The 23,670-nt window shown below is 44.3% G+C and overlaps 1 protein-coding gene across 2 annotated transcripts in view; it reads right to left on the reverse strand.

The window, feature by feature from the left end:
• Window positions 1-259: 259 nt before the first annotated feature.
• LOC139367873 (protein jagged-1b-like) overlaps window positions 260-23,670 on the reverse strand; it is a 95,479-nt gene continuing 72,068 nt past the window's right edge. For both annotated transcript variants that reach the window (XM_071106223.1, XM_071106222.1), the window contains exons 20-26: window positions 23,460-23,545; window positions 22,187-22,300; window positions 19,736-19,845; window positions 19,260-19,517; window positions 14,599-14,730; window positions 11,573-11,723; window positions 260-3,215 (exon numbers count right to left, since the gene is read on the reverse strand). In XM_071106223.1, coding sequence (XP_070962324.1) covers window positions 2,674-3,215; window positions 11,573-11,723; window positions 14,599-14,730; window positions 19,260-19,517; window positions 19,736-19,845; window positions 22,187-22,300; window positions 23,460-23,545 — 1,393 coding nt within the window. In that variant the 3' untranslated portion in view covers window positions 260-2,673. The remainder of the gene's footprint in view (window positions 3,216-11,572; window positions 11,724-14,598; window positions 14,731-19,259; window positions 19,518-19,735; window positions 19,846-22,186; window positions 22,301-23,459; window positions 23,546-23,670) is intronic.

Genomic DNA, 23,670 nt, shown 5'->3' on the forward strand with positions numbered 1-23,670 from the left:
AGGTAGCCTAGTGGTTAGAGTGTAGGGACGGCAGTGGTTAGAGTGTTGGACTTGTACCCGAAAGGTTGCAAGTTCAAATCCCCGAGCTGACAAGGTACAAATCTGTCATTCTGCCCCTGAACAAGGCAGTTCCTAGGCCGTCATTGAAAATAAGAATTTGTTCTTAACTGCCTTGCCTAGTAAAATAAAAATGAAGTGTGTGTGCAGATGCTATGTTAATACTATGACAGATAACATTTAATTGTTAGTCTAAAGCATGTGACAATACATTTTTTTTTTATTGATTATCTAACCTCACGATCAATTCATTCACATATTTTACTCAGAACACGACTCCAGAACGGTGACAGTTTTTCATTTCTCTTTTCATAAAGAATATTTAATAAATACTGACTTTCAAAATATTTTGCCAGAATTGCAACATCAACACATAATACATTCTCATAACACAAGGGTGGAAAAAGGACAGGAAATGAATGTTGCCATGATCTCAGAAAGAGAAAACATGTCCGTCTTTATAGTTGACACAGAAACTAAAGAACTTCCGGCAGCACACAACCAAGCAGGATCAATGCTTGAGCTAAATTGACTAAATATTTGTAAATAACTTACTTGAAAAATGAACTTGAACATTGTCCAACTGGGTCAACACAAGTATTATCTTTTCGTCATTGTCCACTGTTTCTAGATTTATGAAATATCACGTATAATTAATTACAAATGAGTGACATTTTTTCTTCCTAAAAAAAATAATGAAGTATGTTAAGCTGCTTTTTGTGTTTTAATGGTCATAAAATATATTCATGTGAGTCGAGCGCAGCCAATAAGGAAACAGGAAGCTTAAAAAAATAATAATGTAACGGTCCGTTTGAGGTGTTTGTTCTCTCCCAATTTATGGCTACAAATACCAGGATGAGACAACATTATCTGGGTGGAAGTTGACAGAATATGGACACTAACATAAAAAGTTACATCGGATGGTTTATTTATTATAAATTTAGCTGGCTAACTAATTGATGCTGCTTCGTAGCATAACCCCTCAAGAGTCCCAGGGCCCACAATTCATAGTGCTGGTATAAGGATCAGTTTGGCCTTTTCGGATAATGAATACAATTTATATGAACAGGCAGGACCTGATCCTAGATCAGCTCTCTTATTCTGAAAGAATGTATGAATTACAGGCCCTGTTCGGTTTGTGCCATCTTGCCAAATCATGCATGCAATGGATTTGATAGCACAAACCGATCCGGGACTGTTGACCCTCTACCATTCAAGTATGATTGGGTTTACATCCCAAATGGCACCCTATTCACTTTATAGTGCACTACTTTTGACCAGGGCCCATAGGGAATAGGGTGCACTACATTTGACGAGGGCCCACAGGGAATAGGTTGCCATGTGGGACAAGTCCTGGGTCTAGCTGTGACTTTATGCGTGATTGGCAGATATACTTGTTTTCTGAGTATGTGATTATGAGTGACTTAGGATGCTGCTAGTAGGATTTTTGTTCAATTAGTAGTCACAAGGAAAATGTCTGCCACTACACTCAAATCTCTGAATTGTTTTTACAACCCAAAAGCAACCATTTATTTTGTATTTAGTTTTTATTTCTTTTTCCCCTCTAGCCTGCAAAGTCTAAGCAACAATGGACGCTGTAGAATCATAAACAACAACAACAACAACAACAACAACAACAAATATTTCAGGCAACAAAAAAAAAATTGCATTTTTTTGGGGGGGGGGGGGGCATTTTGTAAATGAACAACATGTTCACTATCAAAAAAATAAACTAAGCTGTCAAAACCTTACATCTAGAGACAGAACATATAAATAAAAAGGAATGAAGGCTCTTGATTATTATTTAAGTTAATAAATCAAATATACACAATGATTAATAAAAAATAAAAATGTACATATCTACACATTCTAAACAGACACAAATTCTTCATATTGCAACTGCTGACATCGACCCCCCCCCCCCCCCCCCCCCGCCCAAATAAGGCATTCTAAAGTTGTATTTATTTTTGGTTTAATTTCATGACATTGCTATGAAACTGAAAAGGTAAACAAAACTAGTTTATACCTACTAGAGAGAGAGAGAGAAATACATTAAAGCAACGCGTGTCTGAAAATGGCCCCCTATTCCCTACATAGTGCACTACTTTAGACCAGGGCCCATAGGGGCTCTGCTCAAAAGTAGTGTGTTATATAGGGAATAGGTGTCGTGTTGAAGTGTGAAAACACAACACCCTCTTAACCTGCCAACCAAAGCAACCTTCTCTGCCAGTGTAGCCAGCTAGCGTTAAATTATCAGGAGCAACGTCTAAAACAGCAACCTACTCCCTACAACGTACACTTGGCCCATAGGGCTCTGGTCAAAAGCAGTGCACTAAATAGAGAACAGGGTACCACATCTGACGTACCATTCATTATATCCAAAACAAACCAACCTTGTAGTCACAGAATAATGACGTAACAGTTTAGGAACTACAAAACTACAAATCCCAGAACACACACCCCATGGTCCTCTTCAGCATGATCAAAGGGTTTGGTTGCACGGCAACACTGTCCACAGAACGTGTCAGAAGGACCACGTTGCCGGGGTGACCATAAAGTCCAGGAAGGGAAATTCTTTACACAGCGTTTATTTCCTGCCTCCAATGTCACTTCCTGCTATACGATGTAGTCCATCCTGTTCATGCTGTGTGCCGTCTCCAGGGCTCTGTTGTCCTGTTTATTAGTCCAGTGTTTGGAGCTGCCGTCCCCTTCGTTGGGCCCGTTGGCCCCCAGGCCTCCATTGAGGCCCCAGTCTTCCCGCTCCACCAGTGTGTAGGCGGGTTGTTTGGCTGGAACCGTAAAGCGTCCTTTATTCCCCATATGTCTCTCTTTATCGTTGTCCTCCTCCTCCTCCGGGGGGTGGTGTGTCCGTACCTTGGCGACGATCGAGTTCTTATCCTCGTAGTCCTTGATGGCCACCGATGTTGTAAGATGGCCGCCGCCTCCGGCGTGTTTCTCATTGATCGGGTTCTTGATCTGGTTGAGCTGCTCACGCACATTGTTGGTTGTGTTGTCGTCGGTTGCAGCGGACGACAAGGCTCCGTTGCCATGGTGACTGCCATGTTTCCGACGGCGACGCACGCAGTAGAGGAAGACCGAGACCAACGCCAGGATCCAGAGGAGAATGAAGACAGAGGACAGCAAGGGTACTAGGTAGTCTGGATAGGAGAGAAACAGGAATTCATCAACCATTTCATTGTCAAGAAAGACAACAAATGAGTCTGTCCTGAAATATAGAAGACTGTTTCTAAAGGTTATAAACGTCAACATAGAGACTGTTTCTAAAGGTTATAAACGTCAACATAAAGACTGTTTCTAAAGGTTATAAACGTCAACATAAAGACTGTTTCTAAAGGTAATAAACGTCAACATGAAGACTGTTTCTAAAGGTTATAAACGTCAACATAAAGACTGTTTCTAAAGGTTATAAACGTCAACATAAAGACTGTTTCCTCCTTCTAAAGGTTATAAACGTCAACATAGACTGTTTCTAAAGGTTATAAACGTCAACATGAAGACTGTTTCCTCCTACTAAAGGATATAAACGTCAACATAAAGACTGTTTCTAAAGGTTATAAACGTCAACATAGAGACTGTTTCTAAAGGTTATAAACGTCAACATAGACTGTTTCTAAAGGTTATAAACATCAACATAGAGACTGTTTCTAAAGGTTATAAACGTAAACATGAAGACTGTTTCTAAAGGTTATAAACGTCAACATAGAGACTGTTTCTAAAGGTTATAAACGTCAACATGAAGACTGTTTCTAAAGGTTATAAACGTCAACATAGACTGTTTCTAAAGGTTATAAACGTCAACATAAAGACTGTTTCTAAAGGTTATAAACGTCAACATAGACTGTTTCTAAAGGTTATAAACGTCAACATAGACTGTTTCTAAAGGTTATAAACGTCAACATAAAGACTGTTTCTAAAGGTTATAAACGTCAACATAAAGACTGTTTCTAAAGGTTATAAACGTCAACATAAAGACTGTTTCTAAAGGTTATAAACGTCAACATAAAGACTGTTTCCTCCTTCTAAAGGTTATAAACGTCAACATGAAGACTGTTTCTAAAGGTTATAAACGTCAACATAAAGACTGTTTCTAAAGGTTATAAACGTCAACATGAAGACTGTTTCTAAAGGTTATAAACGTCAACATAAAGACTGTTTCTAAAGGTTATAAACGTCACATAAAGACTGTTTCTAAAGGTTATAAACGTCAACATGAAGACTGTTTCTAAAGGTTATAAACATCAACATAAAGACTGTTTCTAAAGGTTATAAACGTCAACATAGAGACTGTTTCTAAAGGTTATAAACATCAACATAGAGACTGTTTCTAAAGGTTATAAACGTCAACATAGACTGTTTCTAAAGGTTATAAATGTCAACATGAAGACTGTTTCTAAAGGTTATAAACGTCACATAAAGACTGTTTCTAAAGGTTATAAACGTCAACATAAAGACTGTTTCTAAAGGTTATAAACGTCAACATAAAGACTGTTTCCTCCTTCTAAAGGTTATAAACGTCAACATGAAGACTGTTTCTAAAGGTTATAAACGTCAACATAGACTGTTTCTAAAGGTTATAAACGTCACATAAAGACTGTTTCTAAAGGTTATAAACGTCAACATAAAGACTGTTTCTAAAGGTTATAAACGTCAACATAAAGACTGTTTCTAAAGGTTATAAACGTCACATAAAGACTGTTTCCTCCTTCTAAAGGTTATAAACGTCAACATAAAGACTGTTTCCTCCTACTAAAGGTTATAAACGTCAACATAAAGACTGTTTCTAAAGGTTATAAACGTCACATAAAGACTGTTTCTAAAGGTTATAAACGTCACATAAAGACTGTTTCTAAAGGTTATAAACGTCACGTAAAGACTGTTTCTAAAGGTTATAAACGTCACATAAAGACTGTTTCTAAAGGTTATAAACGTCACATAAAGACTGTTTCCTCCTACTAAATGTTATAAACGTCACATAAAGACTGTTTCTAAAGGTTATAAACGTCAACATAAAGACTGTTTCCTCCTACTAAAGGTTATAAACGTCAACATAGAGACTGTTTCTAAAGGTTATAAACGTCACATAAAAACCGTTTCTAAAGGTTATAAACGTCAACATAAAGACTGTTTCCTCCTACTAAAGGTTATAAACGTCAACATAAAGACTGTTTCTAAAGGTTATAAACGTCAACATAAAGACTGTTTCTAAAGGTTATAAACGTCAACATAAAGACTGTTTCTAAAGGTTATAAACGTCACATAAAGACTGTTTCCTCCTTCTAAAGGTTATAAACGTCAACATAAAGACTGTTTCTAAAGGTTATAAACGTCAACATAAAGACTCTTTCCTCCTACTAAAGGTTATAAACGTCAACATGAAGACTGTTTCTAAAGGTTATAAACGTCAACATAAAGACTCTTTCCTCCTACTAAAGGTTATAAACGTCAACATGAAGACTGTTTCCTCCTTCTAAAGGTTATAAACGTCAACATGAAGACTGTTTCCTCCTACTAAAGGTTATAAACGTCACATAAAGACTGTTTCCTCCTTCTAAAGGTTATAAACGTCAACATAGAGACTGTTTCTAAAGGTTATAAACGTCAACATAAAGACTCTTTCCTCCTACTAAAGGTTATAAACGTCAACATGAAGACTGTTTCTAAAGGTTATAAACGTCAACATAAAGACTCTTTCCTCCTACTAAAGGTTATAAACGTAAACATGAAGACTGTTTCTAAAGGTAATAAACGTCAACATAAAGACTGTTTCTAAAGGTTATAAACGTCACACAAAGACTTTTTCTAAAGGTTATAAACGTCAACATAAAGACTCTTTCCTCCTACTAAAGGTTATAAACGTCAACATGAAGACTGTTTCTAAAGGTTATAAACGTCAACATAAAGACTGTTTCTAAAGGTTATAAACGTAAACATGAAGACTGTTTCTAAAGGTTATAAACGTCAACATAGACTGTTTTTAAAGGTTATAAACGTCAACATAAAGACTGTTTCTAAAGGTTATAAACGTCAACATAGAGACTGTTTCTAAAGGTTATAAACGTCAACATAAAGACTCTTTCTAAAGGTTATAAACGTCAACATAAAGACTGTTTCTAAAGGTTATAAACGTCACATAAAGACTGTTTCTAAAGGTTATAAACGTCACATAAAGACTGTTTCTAAAGGTTATAAACGTCAACATAAAGACTGTTTCTAAAGGTTATAAACGTCACATAAAGACTGTTTCTAAAGGTTATAAACGTCAACATGAAGACTGTTTCTAAAGGTTATAAACGTCAACATAAAGTCTCTTTCCTCCTTCTAAAGGTTATAAACGTCACATAAAGACTGTTTCCTCCTTCTAAAGGTTATAAATGTCAACATAAAGACTGTTTCTAAAGGTTATAAACGTCAACATAGAGACTGTTTCTAAAGGTTATAAACGTCAACATAAAGACTGTTTCCTCCTTCTAAAGGTTATAAACGTCAACATAAAGACTGTTTCTAAAGGTTATAAACGTCAACATGAAGACTGTTTCTAAAGGTTATAAACGTCAACATAAAGACTGTTTCTAAAGGTTATAAACGTCAACATAGACTGTTTCTAAAGGTTATAAATGTCAACATGAAGACTGTTTCTAAAGGTTATAAACGTCAACATAAAGACTGTTTCTAAAGGTTATAAACGTCAACATAAAGACTGTTTCTAAAGGTTATAAACGTCAACATAAAGACTGTTTCTAAAGGTTATAAACGTCAACATGAAGACTGTTTCCTCCTTCTAAAGGTTATAAACGTCAACATAGACTGTTTCTAAAGGTTATAAACGTCAACATAAAGACTGTTTCTAAAGGTTATAAATGTCAACATAAAGACTGTTTCTAAAGGTTATAAACGTCTAAAGGTTATAAACATAAAGACTGTTTCTAAAGGTTATAAACGTCAACATGAAGACTGTTTTTAAAGGTTATAAACGTCAACATGAAGACTGTTTCCTCCTTCTAAAGGTTATAAACGTCACATAAAGACTGTTTCTAAAGGTTATAAACGTCACATAAAGACTGTTTCTAAAGGTTATAAACGTCAACATAAAGACTGTTTCTAAAGGTTATAAACGTAAACATGAAGACTGTTTCCTCCTTCTAAAGGTTATAAACGTCAACATAGTCTGTTTCCTCCTTCTAAAGGTCTCGCTCATCTCTTCTGTCTCCTCTCCCTCACTCCATCTCTACTCCTAGCCAAGTTCCAAAACATTTCCACATGAATGAAATCCTGCAGCTCAAGGCTGTTAGCCCTGCATTCCATTAATGATAGAGGGTTAGAACAGTTCCTCAGTGTTTCAGTCCTTTTCCTCTCTTCCATCCTTCCTACTACAAGCGTGTGCAGTTCGAAAGAGCAACAGACCGACAAGAGACCAACAGAGAGAGAGAGACCGAGACACCGAAAGAGAGACCAGCAGAGAGAGAAAGACCAGCAGAGAGAGAGAGACCAGCAGAGAGAGAGAGACCGAGACACCGAAAGAGAGACCAGCAGAGAGAGAGAGACCGAGACACCGAAAGAGAGACCAGCAGAGAGAGAGAGACCAGCAGAGAGAGAGAGACCAGCAGAGAGAGAGAGACCGAGACACCGAAAGAGAGACCAGCAGAGAGAGACACTGAAAGAGAGACCAGCAGACCGAGACAGAGAGCAAGAGACCGAGACACCGAAAGAGAGACCAGCAGACCGAGACAGAGAGCAAGAGACCGAGACACCGAAAGAGACCAGCAGAGAGAGAGAGACCAGCAGAGAGAGACCGAGACACCGAAAGAGAGCCCAGCAGAGAGAGAGAGACCGAGACACCGAAAGAGAGACCAGCAGACCGAGACAGAGAGCAAGAGACCAGCAGACCGAGACAGAGAGCAAGAGACCGAGACACCGAAAGAGAGACCAGCAGACCGAGACAGAGAGCAAGAGACCGAGACACCGAAAGAGAGACCAGCAGACCGAGACAGAGAGCAAGAGACCGAGACACCGAAAGAGAGACCAGCAGAGAGAGACCAGCAGAGCAAGAGACCGAGACACCGAAGAGAGAGCCCAGACAGAGAGCAAGAGACCGAGACACCGAAAGAGAGACCAGCAGACCGAGACAGAGAGCAAGAGACCGAGACACCGAAAGAGAGACCAGCAGAGAGAGAGACCAGCAGAGAGAGACCGAGACACCGAAAGAGAGCCCAGCAGAGAGAGAGAGACCGAGACACCGAAAGAGAGACCAGCAGACCGAGACAGAGAGCAAGAGACCGAGACACCGAAAGAGAGACCAGCAGACCGAGACAGAGAGCAAGAGCAGCCTGATCATAAACAACAGTTGTGGTGCTTACCAATTTGGCTGTGTGTGTGTGTGTGTGTGTGTGTGCGCGTGCGTGCGTGGTAGAGGTAGTGTGTGTTTCTCAGTGGCAGCTGTCAGTGGAGGTTTTGTCGCAAAACTAAGACCGTCACGAAACAAAGACTTGTTCTGCCGAGTTGTTCTGCCGAGTTGTTCTGCCGAGTTACTCAAGGAAGGACAGAGGAGGGCTTCACATCACTCTCTCCCTTGAGTATCTTACCTGGTTATTTACACATTCTCATATTGCCCTTTTGAGGCTTTGCCAACTGTGTGTGTGTGTTTTCTATACCTGTTCGCACCTGTCCATGTAGGCTCCCTACAGACGCTCCCCTTGGCTGCAACCTTTCTAATGTAGTGTACCCTGAGAGCACAACCCATATGGCATTATGGGTCTCTAGGAGCGTTTGGAACTCCTGATCTGCAGTCAACAACGCCGAGTTCATCTCAGCCTAAGCTGCACTTCAGTCCCTTGACTTTCTGGCCCTGATGGAGACATGGATCACCCCGGAGAACACTGCTAGTCCAGCTGCTCTCTATTCATCTGACTATGTTCTCTCTCATAGTCGGAGATGATCTGGTCGTCGGCAGTGGCACAGGGCTACTCATTTCTCCTAAGTGGAGATGTTCTCTTTTCTCTCTCTTTCACCTGTCCGTCTCCTCAGTTGAATTCCATGCCGTCACTGTCACTTGTCCACTCAAGCTTAACATTGTCATCTATCGCCCACCAGGTGTCTTTGGAGAGTTCCTCAATGAACTTAACACCTTAAAAAGCTAATTTCCTGACGATGGCTCACCTCTCTTCGTACTTGGCGACTTCAACCTCCCGACGTCAATCTTTGATTCATTTCTTTAAAACCCCTCCTTGCCTCTTGACCTTTCCCAGTCTCCCCCCCATTCACAAGGCAGGCAATGTGTTTGACTTCATCTTCACTAGAGGCTGTTCTCCTACTAATCTCACTGCAACCTCCCTCCAGGTCTCTGATCACTACTTAGTCTCTATCTCCCTGATTCTGCCTCGTCGACCCTGCTCTCCTCCCTTTCTACATCCTATGACTCGCACTGTCCCCTTTCCCCCCGGCCCGGCCCTCCCCTCCTGCTCCGTGGCTGAGTGACTCATTGTGAGCTTACAGAACAGGGCTGTGGGCAACTGAGCAAAAAAAATGGAGGAAAACTAAACTTCTGGAGGTCCTATCATCCTTTCACTCCCCTCTCTACCTTCTGGAGGTCCTATCATCCTTTCACTCCCCTCTCTACCTTCTGGAGGTCCTATCATCCTTTCACTCCCCTCTCTACCTTCTGGAGGTCCTATCATCCTTTCACTCCCCTCTCTACCTTCTGGAGGTCCTATCATCCTTTCACTCCCCTCTCTACCTTCTGGAGGTCCTATCATCCTTTCACTCCCCTCTCTACCTTCTGTTTGTTCGCTGCTAAAGCCACGTTCTACTAAATTTCAAGCTTCTGCCTCCTCTCTGTGGACGACTGTCAACCACTCAGCCTATTGAGTCCACTGGTCCCACTCATTCACTCAGCCTATTGAGTCCACTGGTCCCACTCATTCACTCAGCCTATTGAGTCCACTGGTCCCACTCATTCACTCAGCCTATTGAGTCCACTGGTCCCCCTCATTCACTCAGCCTATTGAGTCCACTGGTCTCACTCATTCACTCAGCCTATTGAGTCCACTGGTCCCACTCATTCACTCAACCTATTGAGTCCACTGGTCCCACTCATTCACTCAGCCTATTGAGTCCACTGGTCTCATTCACTCAGCCTATTGAGTCCACTGGTCTCATTCACTCAGCCTAATGAGTCCACTGGTCCCAGTCCTTCACTCAGCCTATTGAGTCCACTCATTCACGCTGCCTATTGAGTCCACTGGTCCCACTCATTCACTCAGCCTATTGAGTCCACTGGTCCCACTCATTCACTCAGCCTATTGAGTCCACTGGTCCCACTCAGCCTATTGAGTCCACTGGTCCCACTCATTCACGCTGCCTATTGAGTCCACAGGTCTCACTCATTCACGCTACCTATTGAGTCCACAGGTCTCACTCATTCACGCTGCCTATTGAGTCCACAGATCTCACTCATTCACTCAGCCTATTGAGTCCACTGGTCCCACTCATTCACTCAGCCTATTGAGTCTACTGGTCCCACTCATTCACTCAGCCTATTGAGTCCACTGGTCCCACTCAGTCACTATTGAGTCCACTGACCCTCCCTGCCTTCAGGCTATGATCAAACCCTACACCAACCCGAGCACTCCGTTCTGCCACATCAGGTCTCTTGGCCCTCACAACCCTACAGGAGGGCAGCTCCGGCCCAACCCAAGCTCTTATCTGTCCTGGTACCTCAATGGTGGAACCAGCTTCCCCCTGAAGCTAGGACAGCAGAGTCCCTGCCCATCTTCTGAAAAACATCTGAAACCCGACCTCTACAAACAGTATCTTATATTATCCTCTTCCTCACCTCGACCCCCCAAAATAATACACAATAAACACTTAACCAGCACTTGCACCTGACCCCACCCCACCCTTCTAGCTGACTCTACTGATAGCTACGTTATTGACGACAGATTTAATTTCTATGTCTGCGATAGCTTGGTGAGACAACCACTAATCTTAAGATGAATGCATTAACTTTAAGTGGCTCTGGATAAGAGCGTCTGCTAAATGACTGGCATGTACATGTGTGTGTTGTAACGGTCTGGCTGTGTGTGTGTGTTTTGTACCTGTCTGGCTGTGTCTGGCTGTGTGTGTGTGTGTGTGTGTGTGTTGTACCTGTCTGGCTGTGTGTGTGTGTTTTGTACCTGTCTGGCTGTGTGTGTGTGTGTGTGTGTGTGTGTGTGTTTTGTACCTGTCTGGCTTTGTGTGTGTGTGTGTGTGTGTGTGTGTTTTGTACCTGTCTGGTGTGTGTGTGTGTGTGTGTGTGTGTGTGTTTTGTACCTGTCTGGCTTTGTGTGTGTGTGTGTGTGTGTGTGTGTGTGTGTGTGTGTGTGTGTGTGTGTGTGTTTTGTACCTGTCTGGCTTGTGTGTGTGTGTGTGTGTGTGTGTGTGTGTGTGTGTGTGTGTGTGTTTTGTACCTGTCTGGCTTTGTGTGTGTGTGTGTGTGTGTGTGATAGAGAATGAATCGTACCCGTCTGGCTGGCGCTAGGCCTCCGCTGCACGCGGACCTTGGCGATGGCGGTGATGATGCTGTTATTGCCATGGTGTTTAGACACCAGATCGACGAGCCTATCTGTTATCTCCTTTATAGGGGATCTGTCCATCGGGTGGTCCTCTGTGTACTGAAGAGAGAGAGAGAGGGGGGGGGGTTATACTGGTTGGGTATCTGTTAGGTCCTTTATAGGTTAGCTGTATCTTCTGTGCACTGATAGAAAAACACTAGGGATGGAAATCATTTCACTACTATTCGAATAACATGACATTTCTTCGGATATCAGTCAAAATGTAAATTAAATGTAATAATTTTTAAATAAATAAATAATAATTATTTTTTTATGACTCTCGTAAATATTGGAATACTAACTAATGTCTGTTGGGATATTGGAGTCACCGTGTCCATCCCTACAACACACAGGGAAAAGTGTTTCTGCTTCATCAGGGCCCGTATTCATATTGAATACTAACTAATGTCTGTTGGGATATTGGAGTCACCGTGTCCATCCTTACAACACACAGGGAAAAGTGTTTCTGCTTCATCAGGGCCCGTAATATTGAATACTAACTAATGTCTGTTGGTATATTGGAGTCACCGTGTCCATCCCTACAACACACAGGGAAAAGTGTTTCTGCTTCATCAGGGCCCGTATTCATATTGAATACTAACTAATGTCTGTTGGGATATTGGAGTCACCGTGTCCATCCTTACAACACACAGGGAAAAGTGTTTCTGCTTCATCAGGGCCCGTATTCATATTGAATACTAACTAATGTCTGTTGGGATATTGGAGTCACCGTGTCCATCCTTACAACACACAGGGAAAAGTGTTTCTGCTTCATCAGGGCCCGTATTCATATTGAATACTAACTAATGTCTGTTGGGATATTGGAGTCACCGTGTCCATCCTTACAACACACAGGGAAAAGTGTTTCTGCTTCATCAGGGCCCGTATTCATATTGAATACTAACTAATGTCTGTTGGGATATTGGAGTCACCGTGTCCATCCCTACAACACACAGGGAAAAGTGTTTCTGCTTCATCAGGGCCCGTATTCATATTGAATACTAACTAATGTCTGTTGGGATATTGGAGTCACCGTGTCCATCCTTACAACACACAAAAGTGTTTCTTCTTCATCGGGGCCCGTATTCATAATAAAGGGTGCTGATCTAGGCTCAGGTCCCCATCGCCATTTAATCTTACTTCGTTATGAGCTAAAAAGGCAAACACCTGATTCTAGATCAGCAGGAGACACTTTACGAATACAGAAAACCAAGAAAACAGACTGAAAGAAAAGGGGAAAGGTCATTGGAGGTCTTGATATACCGCATCTTTAGATTTATGTTTATCAGATTAAAATGGTTGTTGTTGTTGTTGTTGTTGTTGTTTTCTGGCTTCAGCGAAACACTACATCTCACAACAGCCAGCCAGCGTATCTAATCTGTCACTATTATCCGGAGCACGGTGACAAATACAATTGAATAGAACACAAATTGTAAAATCATGAATGACTGTCTATGGCGTAACCAGGCCAGTACAGCTCTGCTCCGTGGTGTGAAAAGGCAGATTTATGAAGACGTAACCAGGCCAGTACAGCTCTGCTCCGTGGTGTGAAAAGGCAGATTTATGAAGACGTAACCAGGCCAGTACAGCTCTGCTCCGTGGTGTGAAAAGGCAGATTTATGAAGACGTAACCAGGCCAGTACAGCTCTGCTGTGGACATGGACCCAAAATATCAATGTTTTGTTCCCCGAGCCACTTAGTTACCACTTTTGCCTTATGGCAAGGTGCTCCATCATGCTGGAAGAGGCATGGTTCGTCACCAAACTGTTACTGGATGGTTGGGAGAAGTTGCTCTCGGAGGATGTGTTGGTACCATTCTTTATTCATGGCTGTGTTCTTAGGCAAAATTGTGAGTGACCCCACTCCCTTGGCTGAGAAGCAACCCCACACATGAATGGTCTCAGGATGCTTTACTGTTGGCAAGACACAGGACTGATGGTAGCGCTCACCTTGTCTTCTCCGGACAAGCATTTTTCCAGACGCCCCAAACAATCGGAAAGGGGATTCATCAGAGAAAATGACTTTACCCCAGTCCTCAGCAGTCCAATCCATGTACATTTTGCAGAATATCAGTCTGTCCCTGATGTGTTTCCTGGAGAGAAGTGGATTATTTGCTGCCCTTCTTGACACCAGGCCATCCTCCAGGCCATCCTCCAAAAGTCTTCGACACCTGCCTGCTGCCATGCCTGAGCAAGCTCTGTAGTGGTGGTGCCCCGATCTCGCAGCTGAATCAACTTTAGGAGACGGTCCTGGCACTTGCTGGACTTTCTTGAGCGCCCTGAAGCCTACTTCACAACAATTGAATCACTCTCCTTGAAGTTCCTGATGATCTGATAAATGGTTGATTTAGGTGCAATCTTACTGGAAGCAATATCCTTGCCTGTGAAGCCCTTTTTGTGCAAAGCAATGATGACGGCACGTGTTTCCGTGCAGGTAACCATGGTTGACAGAGGAAGAACAATGATTCCAAGCACCACCCTCCTTTTGAAGCTTCCAGTCTGTTATTCGAACTCAATCAGCATGACAGAGTGATCTCCAGCCATGTCCTCGTCAACACTCACACCTGTGTTAACGAGAGAATCACTGACATGATGTTAGCTGGTCCTTTTGTGGCAGGGCTGAAATGCAGTGGAAATGTTTTTTTGGGGGATTCAGTTCATTTGCATGGGAAAGAGGGACTTTGCAATTAATTGCAATTCATCTGATCACTCTTTATAACATTTTGGAGTATATGAAAATTGCCATCATACAAACTGAGGCAGCAGACTTGGTGAAAATGAATATTTGTGTCATTCTCAAAACTTTTGGCCACGACTGTAGATTCTTATTTTCCTTACAGTCCACATAAATATGTATTTTGCTTTTAACCCCAAGACACACACACACACACACACACACACACACACACACACACAGGTGACAAGACGTGACTTACGATGCTGAGATGGATCTCGTTGCTGGCGGAAGTTGAAGGGTCACAGGTTATGGAAACAGAATACTCAGAGGACACATTATTCAGCACATAGAGTTGTCTCAGCTGCTTACACACTGCCTCGATACTCAGACCCTGGAGAGAGAGAGGAGAGAGAAAGTTACACACTGCCTCGATACGAAGACCCTGGAGAGAGAGAGGAGAGAGAAAGTTACACACTGCCTCGATACGAAGACCCTGGAGAGAGAGAGGAGAGAGAAGTTACACCCTGGAGAGAGCGACAGAGGGACAGTCTACCTGAACAGAGCTAAAGGAACTGAATAATATTAAGAAATGCAGATATAGATGGAAGGAATGCAGTGTGGGAATCTACCAAAAAACAATTAGGCAACAACACATTCAATCCCTTCTAGACAACTTCCTGGACAAAACATTTCACTGTAATAGTGAAGTTGTAAACTTGGCAGTAGAAAACAAACAGGGAAACTGAACGGTCAAATGTACTATCTAATCTAACCTAAAAATGTCAAGCAGACAACTTAAGAAAATTAACAATAATGACAAGTGGTTTGATGGAGAACGCCAAAACCTAAGGGAAATTGAGAAATCTATCCAACCAAAATAATTGAGACCCAGAAAACTTGAGCCTATGACTTCACTATGGTGAATCACTAAACCAATACAGAACTACTATGGAAAAAGGAACAACTAGTCAGAAATCAGCTCAAATGTATTTGAAGAATCCACTTCTGTGAAAATTGGAAAACACTAAACAAATATGAAGAGTTATCTATCCAAAATGGAGATGTGTGGATAAACCACTTCTCCAATGTTTTTGCATTGAACAAGCATGGGAAACAGTGTTTAAACCCTTTTACAATGAAGATCTGTGAAGTTATTTGGATTTTTACGAATTATCTTTGAAAGACAGGGTCCTGAAAAAGGGACGTTTCGAGTCTAGAAACATATCAAGGATGATCAATGGAAACAGGATGCACCGGAGCTCAATTTAGAGTCTCAAAGCAAAGGGTCTACATTTTTTTTTTTAATACATTCGCAAACATTTCTAAAAACCTGTTTTCGATTTGTCACAAGTGTAGACTTTACCATGAAATGTTTACTTACAAGCCCTTAACCAACAGTAAAGTTCAAGAGGAGTTAAGAGAATATTTACAAAGTAGACTAAAACAAAAAGTAACAATACAAAAGTATCAATAAGAAGAACAAAAATGAGGTTCTATACAGGGTAATACGGTACAGAGTCAATGTGGAGGCTATATACAGGGTGTTACGGTACAGAGTCAATGTGGAGGCTATATACAGGGTATTACGGTACAGAGTCAATGTGGAGGCTATATACAGGGTGTTACGGTACAGAGTCAGTGTGGAGGCTATATACAGGGTATTACGGTACAGAGTCAATGTGGAGGCTATATACAGGGTATTACGGTACAGAGTCAATGTGGAGGCTATATACAGGGGGTTATGTTACAGAGTCAATGTGGAGACTATATACAGGGGGTTACGGTACAGAGTCAATGTGGAGGCTATATACAGGGGGTTACGGTACAGTCAATGTGGAGGCTATATACAGGGGGTTACGGTACAGAGTTAATGTGGAGGCTATATACAGGGTGTTACGGTACAGAGTCAATGTAGAGGTTATATACAGGGGGTTACGGTACAGAGTCAATGTGGAGGCTATATACAGGGGGTTACGGTACAGAGTCAATGTGGAGGCTATATACAGGGGGTTACGGTACAGAGTCAATGTGGAGGCTATATACAGGGGGTTACGGTACAGAGTCAATGTGGAGGCTATATACAGGGGGTTACGGTACAGAGTCAATGTGGAGGCTATATACAGGGGGTACCGGTACAGAGTCAATGTGGAGGCTATATACAGGGTGTTACGGTACAGAGTCAATGTGGAGGCTATATACAGGGGGTACCGGTACAGAGTCAATGTGGAGGCTATATACAGGGGGTTATGGTACAGAGTCAATGTGGAGGCTATATACAGGGTATTACGGTACAGAGTCAATGTGGAGGCTATATACAGGGGGTACCGGTACAGAGTCAATGTGGAGGCTATATACAGGGGGTTATGGTACAGAGTCAGTGTGGAGGCTATATACAGGGTGTTACGGTACAGAGTCCATGTGGAGGCTATATACAGGGTATTACGGTACAGAGTCAGTGTGGAGGGGTACAGGTGGCGTATTGTGTGTAGATTGATGACAAACATTTTCTATTTAATCCATTTTAGAATAAGGCTGTAACGTCACAAAATGTGGAAAAGGGGAAGGGATCTGAATTACTTCCCAGAATGCACTGTAGGTAGGGCACGAGTAACTAGGCAACAGGATAGATAATAAACAGTAGCAGCAGTGTATGTGATGAGTCAAGAGTTGGTACAAAAAGGGTCAACGCAGATAGTTTTAAATAGGTAACCAATTGGTATCCGGACAAACTATTTAGCAGTCTTATGGCTTGGAGGTTGAAGCTGTTCAGGTTCTGTCGGTTCCAGACTTGGTTCAGCAGTCTTATGGCTTGGAGGTAGAAGCTGTTCAGGTTCTGTCGGTTCCAGACTTGGTTCAGCAGTCTTATGGCTTGGAGGTAGAAGCTGTTCAGGTTCTGTCGGTTCCAGACTTGGTTCAGCAGTCTTATGGCTTGGAGGTAGAAGCTGTTCAGGTTCTGTCGGTTCCAGACTTGGTTCAGCAGTCTTATGGCTTGGAGGTAGAAGCTGTTCAGGTTCTGTCGGTTCCAGACTTGGTTCAGCAGTGCGGCTCACCGCAGCAGAGAGAACAGTCTAGGACTTGGGTGGTTGGAGTCTGATCATTTTTTAGGGCTTTCCTCTGACACCGCCTGGGTATAGAGGTTTTATGGGTGTTCTTCATCTGAAACCCAAACTACATCATCCATAACAGCTGTCAAGAGAATGAGTTAATACTGTGACCGCAATGTAGGATTATTGTAAGATGAATGTCAGAACACACACACAGAGGAGATCATGTGAATCTAAGCTGCAACAGGACGGCTGGCGACTCCATCAGAACAAAGCCTCATCACTCTGCAGTTGCCTAACAAGCGTGAGAGCTTTCGCTTCAGACAGTGACAGCGTTCTGCGGTCCCCGTCTCTCCTCATCCTCAACGAATGGTTTAGCAGAGAAAAACCTTTTCTGAAGGAAATCTGGCACCATCCCTACCGTGAAGCATGGTGGTGGCAGCGTCATGCTCTGGGGATGTTTTTCAGTGGCAGGGACTGGGAGACTAGTCAGGATCGAGGGAAAGATGAACGGAGAGATCCTTGATTAAAAACCTGCTCCAGAACACTCAGGACCTCAGACTGGGGGCGAAGGTTCACCTTCCAACAGGACAACGACCGTAAACACACAGCCAATACAACACAGGAGTGTCTTCGGGGCAAGTCTATGCATGTCCTTGAGTGGCCCAGCCAGAGCCCGGACTTGAACCTGATCAAACATCTCTGGAGAGACCTGAAATTAGCTGTGCAGCGACGCTCCCCATCCAACCTGACAGAGCTTGAGAGGATCTGCAGAGAAGAATGTGAGAAACTCCACAAATACAGTTGTGTCAATCTTGTAGCGTCATACCCAAGAAGACTAGAGGCTGTAATTGCTGCCAAAGGTGCTTCAACAAAGTACTGAGTAAAGGGTCTGAATACTTACATGATATGTCTTAAAAAAACCAAATTCTTTGTCGTTAAGGGGTTATCGTGACGTCGTTAAGGGGTTATCGTGACGTCGTTATGGGGTTATCGTGACGTCGTTATGGGGTTATCGTGACGTCGTTATGGGGTTATCGTGACGTCGTTATGGGGTTATCGTGACGTCGTTATGGGGTTATCGTGACGTCGTTATGGGGTTATCGTGACGTCGTTATGGGGTTATCGTGACGTCGTTATGGGGTTATCGTGACGTCGTTATGGGGTTATCGTGACGTCGTTATGGGGTTATCGTGACGTCGTTATGGGGTTATCGTGACGTCGTTATGGGGTTATCGTGACGTCGTTATGGGGTTATCGTAACGTTGTTATGGGGTTATTGTGACGTTGTTATGGGGTTATTGTGACGTCGTTATGGGGTTATTGTGACGTCGTTATGGGGTTATTGTGACGTCGTTATGGGGTTATTGTGACGTCGTTATGGGGTTATTGTGTGTAGATGAGGGAAAAAAAAAAAAATTAATCAATTTTAGAAAAAGCCTTTAACATAATATGTGGAAAAAGTCACTGTATATGTACAGTATCGACCTCGTACCCCTGCACATCGATTCGGTACTGGTACCCCGTGTATATAGTCAAGTCATTGTTACTCATTGTGTATTTATTCCTTGTGATATTATTTTTTCTACAATAAGAGAGTGCAGAGTGAGTGCAGGGCCGAGAGCGCAGGGCCGAGAGCGCAGGGCTGAGAGCGCAGGGCCGAGTGCGGCGGGCCGAGAGCGCAGGGCTGAGAGCGCAGGGCCGAGTGCGGCGGGCCGAGAGCGCAGGGCCGAGAGCAGAGGGCCGAGAGCAGAGGGCCGAGAGCAGAGGGCTGAGCAGCCGGGCGGTGGAGGACAGGTAAGACACTGCGTAGTGCACTATATGAAATAGGGGTGTGAGTTGAACAGTAGAAGAGGAGGGAGAACGACCGACTCACCCTGGGCATGGTCTCCTTGGTGAACGTAAACGTGATGTTGGAACAGCTGTTGTCGTGGTAACCGGAGCTGGGGTGACATTTGGTGGTTGGTGGGGAGGAGGGGAGGCACTCCCCCTGACCCAGACACGGCCGGACAAAACACTGCTCCTCCCTGATTGGTACACAGCTCTGACCAGACCGACACCCGGCCCCGCCTCCTCCGCTGCCTCGACCTTTGACCCCGCCGCTGACCCGGCACGACTTAGGACCACACCACATCTGGAAAACAACGAGACAAAATACCCAATCAAGGTCCACACAATAAGACTCAGAAATCTACCTGGGTTCAAGTAGTATTTATTTGATTTCAAATAGTTTCAGCGTCAGATAGTCAGGTTGCACTTTTGTGACTATTCTATTGTTTCCATTGCACCAGGCAAGGTTCTTCTTCGAGAAAACCCAGGTCGATGAAAGGTAAGAGAGTAGTTCGTACGTACCCTGGTACACACCACCTTCCCATTAAAACAGTGACAGGTGTTGCAGTCCTCATCCCACTTAGCTCCTTCAGGGGTCAGACGACCGTTCACCGAGCACGCCCTCTGTGTCACTGAAACACAAAGACATGAAACAATCACAACGATGAAGGCTCTCCTGACTGACTGAGTTAACCAGCCTACCTTCCAGACTGACTGACAGTTAACCAGCCTACCTTCCAGACTGAATGACTGAGTTAACCAACCTACCTTCTAGACTGACTGACTGACTGAGTTAACCAGCCTACCTTCCAGACTGACTGACAGTTAACCAGCCTACCTTCCAGACTGACTGACTGAGTTAACCAGCCTACCTTCCAGACTGACTGACAGTTAACCAGCCTACCTTCCAGACTGACTGACTGAGTTAACCAGCCTACCTTCCAGACTGACTGAGTTAACCAGCCTACCTTCCAGACTGACTGACAGTTAACCAGCCTACCTGACTGACTGAGTTAACCAGCCTACCTTCCAGACTGACTGACAGTTAACCAGCCTACCTTCCAGACTGACTGACAGTTAACCAGCCTACCTTCCAGACTGACTGACAGTTAACCAGCCTACCTTCCAGACTGACTGACTGAGTTAACCAGCCTACCTGACTGACTGAGTTAACCAGCCTACCTTCCAGACTGACTGACAGTTAACCAGCCTACCTGACTGACTGAGTTAACCAACCTACCTTCTAGACTGACTGACTGAGTTAACCAACCTACCTTCCAGACTGACTGACAGTTAACCAGCCTACCTTCCAGACTGACTGAGTTAACCAGCCTACCTTCCAGACTGACTGACAGTTAACCAGCCTACCTTCCAGACTGACTGAGTTAACCAGCCTACCTTCTAGACTGACTGAGTGAGTTAACCAGCCTACCTGACTGACTGAGTTAACCAGCCTACCTTCCAGACTGACTGACAGTTAACCAGCCTACCTGACTGACTGAGTTAACCAACCTACCTTCTAGACTGACTGAGTTAACCAGCCTACCTTCCAGACTGACTGACAGTTAACCAGCCTACCTTCCAGACTGACTGACAGTTAACCAGCCTACCTTCCAGACTGACTGAGTTAACCAGCCTACCTTCTAGACTGACTGACTTAACCAGCCTACCTTCCAGACTGACTGACAGTTAACCAGCCTACCTGACTGACTGAGTTAACCAGCCTACCTTCCAGACTGACTGACTGACAGTTAACCAGCCTACCTGACTGACTGAGTTAACCAGCCTACCTTCCAGACTGACTGACAGTTAACCAGCCTACCTTCCAGACTGACTGACAGTTAACCAGCCTACCTGACAGACTGAGTTAACCAGCCTACCTTCCAGACTGACTGACAGTTAACCAGCCTACCTTCCAGACTGACTGAGTTAACCAGCCTACCTTCTAGACTGACTGACTTAACCAGCCTACCTGACTGACTGAGTTAACCAGCCTACCTTCCAGACTGACTGACTGACAGTTAACCAGCCTACCTTCCAGACTGACTGACAGTTAACCAGCCTACCTTCCAGACTGACTGACAGTTAACCAGCCTACCTGACTGACTGAGTTAACCAGCCTACCTTCCAGACTGACTGACAGTTAACCAGCCTACCTTCCATACTGACTGACAGTTAACCAGCCTACCTGACTGACTGAGTTAACCAGCCTACCTTCCAGACTGACTGACTGAGTTAACCAGCCTACCTGACTGACTGACTGCGTTAACCAGCCTACCTTCCAGACTGACTGAGTTAACCAGCCTACCTTCCTGACTGACTGAGTTAACCAGCCTACCTTCCAGACTGACTGACTGAGTTAACCAGCCTACCTTCCAGACTGACTGACTGAGTTAACCAGCCTACCTTCCAGACTGACTGTGTTAACCAGCCTACCTGACTGACTGACTGAGTTAACCAGCCTACCTTCCAGACTGACTGTGTTAACCAGCCTACCTGACTGACTGACTGACTGAGTTAACCAGCCTACCTGACTGACTGAGTTAACCAGCCTACCTGACTGACTGAGTTAACCAGCCTACCTGACTGACTGAGTTAACCAGCCTACCTGACTGACTGAGTTAACCAGCCTACCTGACTGACTGAGTTAACCAGCCTACCTGACTGACTGAGTTAACCAGCCTACCTGACTGACTGAGTTAACCAGCCTACCTTCCAGACTGACTGACTGACTTAACCAGCCTACCTTCCAGACTGACTGACTTAACCAGCCTACCTGACTGACTGAGTTAACCAGCCTACCTTCCAGACTGACTGACTGAGTTAACCAGCCTACCTTCCAGACTGACTGACTGACTTAACCAGCCTACCTTCCAGACTGACTGACTGACTTAACCAACCTACCTTCCAGACTGACTGTGTTAACCAGCCTACCTTCTGTCTTGGGGACACAGGCAGCCTGTGTTAACCTACCTTCCTGACAGCGTGGTCCAGCTCTGTCTTGGGGACACAGGCAGCGATAGCCATTGATCTCATCAATACAGCTGGAACCAAAGATACAGGGAGAAGACTGGCACTCGTTGATATCTAAAACACACACAGGAGAGAATAAAACAGGGGTCAGGAACACTCTCGTTATGATCAACAAAGAGAGTTAGATTTGTGAGCTGACTTTTCAAACCACAGCACAAACAGTCACCAACAGACTAGCAAACAGTCAACAACAGACTAGCAAACAGTCACCAACAGACTAGCAAACCGTCTCTAAATCAGCCCAGATGTATTATCAATCTCCCCTCCCTCCTACACCAGACCCAGGATCTCCCTCCCTCCCTCCTCCTTCACCAGACCCAGGATCTCCCCTCCTCCTACACCAGACCCAGGATCTCCCCTCCTCCTCCACCAGACCCAGGATCTCCCCTCCTCCTCCACCAGACCCAGGATCTCCCTTCCTCCTCCTCCACCAGACCCAGGATCTCCCCTCCTCCTCCACCACCACCAGACCCAGGATCTCCCCTCCTCCTCCACCACCACCACCAGACCCAGGATCTCCCCTCCTCCTCCACCACCACCACCAGACCCAGGATCTCCCCTCCTCCTCCTACACCAGACCCAGGATCTCCCCTCCTCCTCCTACACCACCACCAGACCCAGGATCTCCCTCCCTCTACATTAGAGCCATGATTATCAGCAGCATGTAGAGAGCTGCAGGCTGGACCTACAGAACAAAGCCTTGTGAACAGACGGGAGGAATGTAGAAACCATCTGAAAGCCTTTAAGAGGGAAAACAATCTGAGTAATCACGGCCAGAGAGCACCGCTATGTGTGGGTGTGTGTAAAACAACACTGATTGGTTGATTAGCTGTTGGCCTCGTAAGCCAGTCTGCCCCAGTGTGCGTGTGTGTGTGTGTAATCCAGAGCCCAACAGTGACAGTGACAGGGCCAAGGCCAAGATCGAGGCTGGCCCGGTGAGGCCGGAAATGGCCCGATGCCCAAAGCTCCGATAATTAACCGGCTAGACTGTCCCATCACCCATGTCCCCACTATTCATCCCCGGGGGAGAGAGGCAGGGGTGGGAGAGAGTGAGGGAAGATGGGTGAGGCAGGGTGAAGAGGGGTGAGGCAGGGTGAAGAGGGGAGATGGGTGAGGCAGGGTGAAGAGGGGTGAGGGAAGATGGGTGAGGCAGAGGTGAAGATGGGTGAGGCAGGGTGAAGAGGGGTGAGGGAAGATGGGTGTCAATACGTACTGATCCTGCAGTCTGGCCCAGCGAAGCCTGGAGCACATTCACATCTATACCAGTTATCACCATCTACACAGGTCCCACTGTTATAACTAGAGAGGAGAGAGAGGTCAGTTATTCACATCGATACCAGTTATCACCATCTACACTGATATAACTAGAGAGGAGAGAGGTCAGTTATTCACATCTATACCAGTTATCACCATCTACACTATTA

Source organism: Oncorhynchus clarkii, chromosome 16, assembly GCF_045791955.1.
Source record: "Oncorhynchus clarkii lewisi isolate Uvic-CL-2024 chromosome 16, UVic_Ocla_1.0, whole genome shotgun sequence".
Taxonomy (NCBI): Eukaryota; Metazoa; Chordata; class Actinopteri; order Salmoniformes; family Salmonidae; genus Oncorhynchus; species Oncorhynchus clarkii.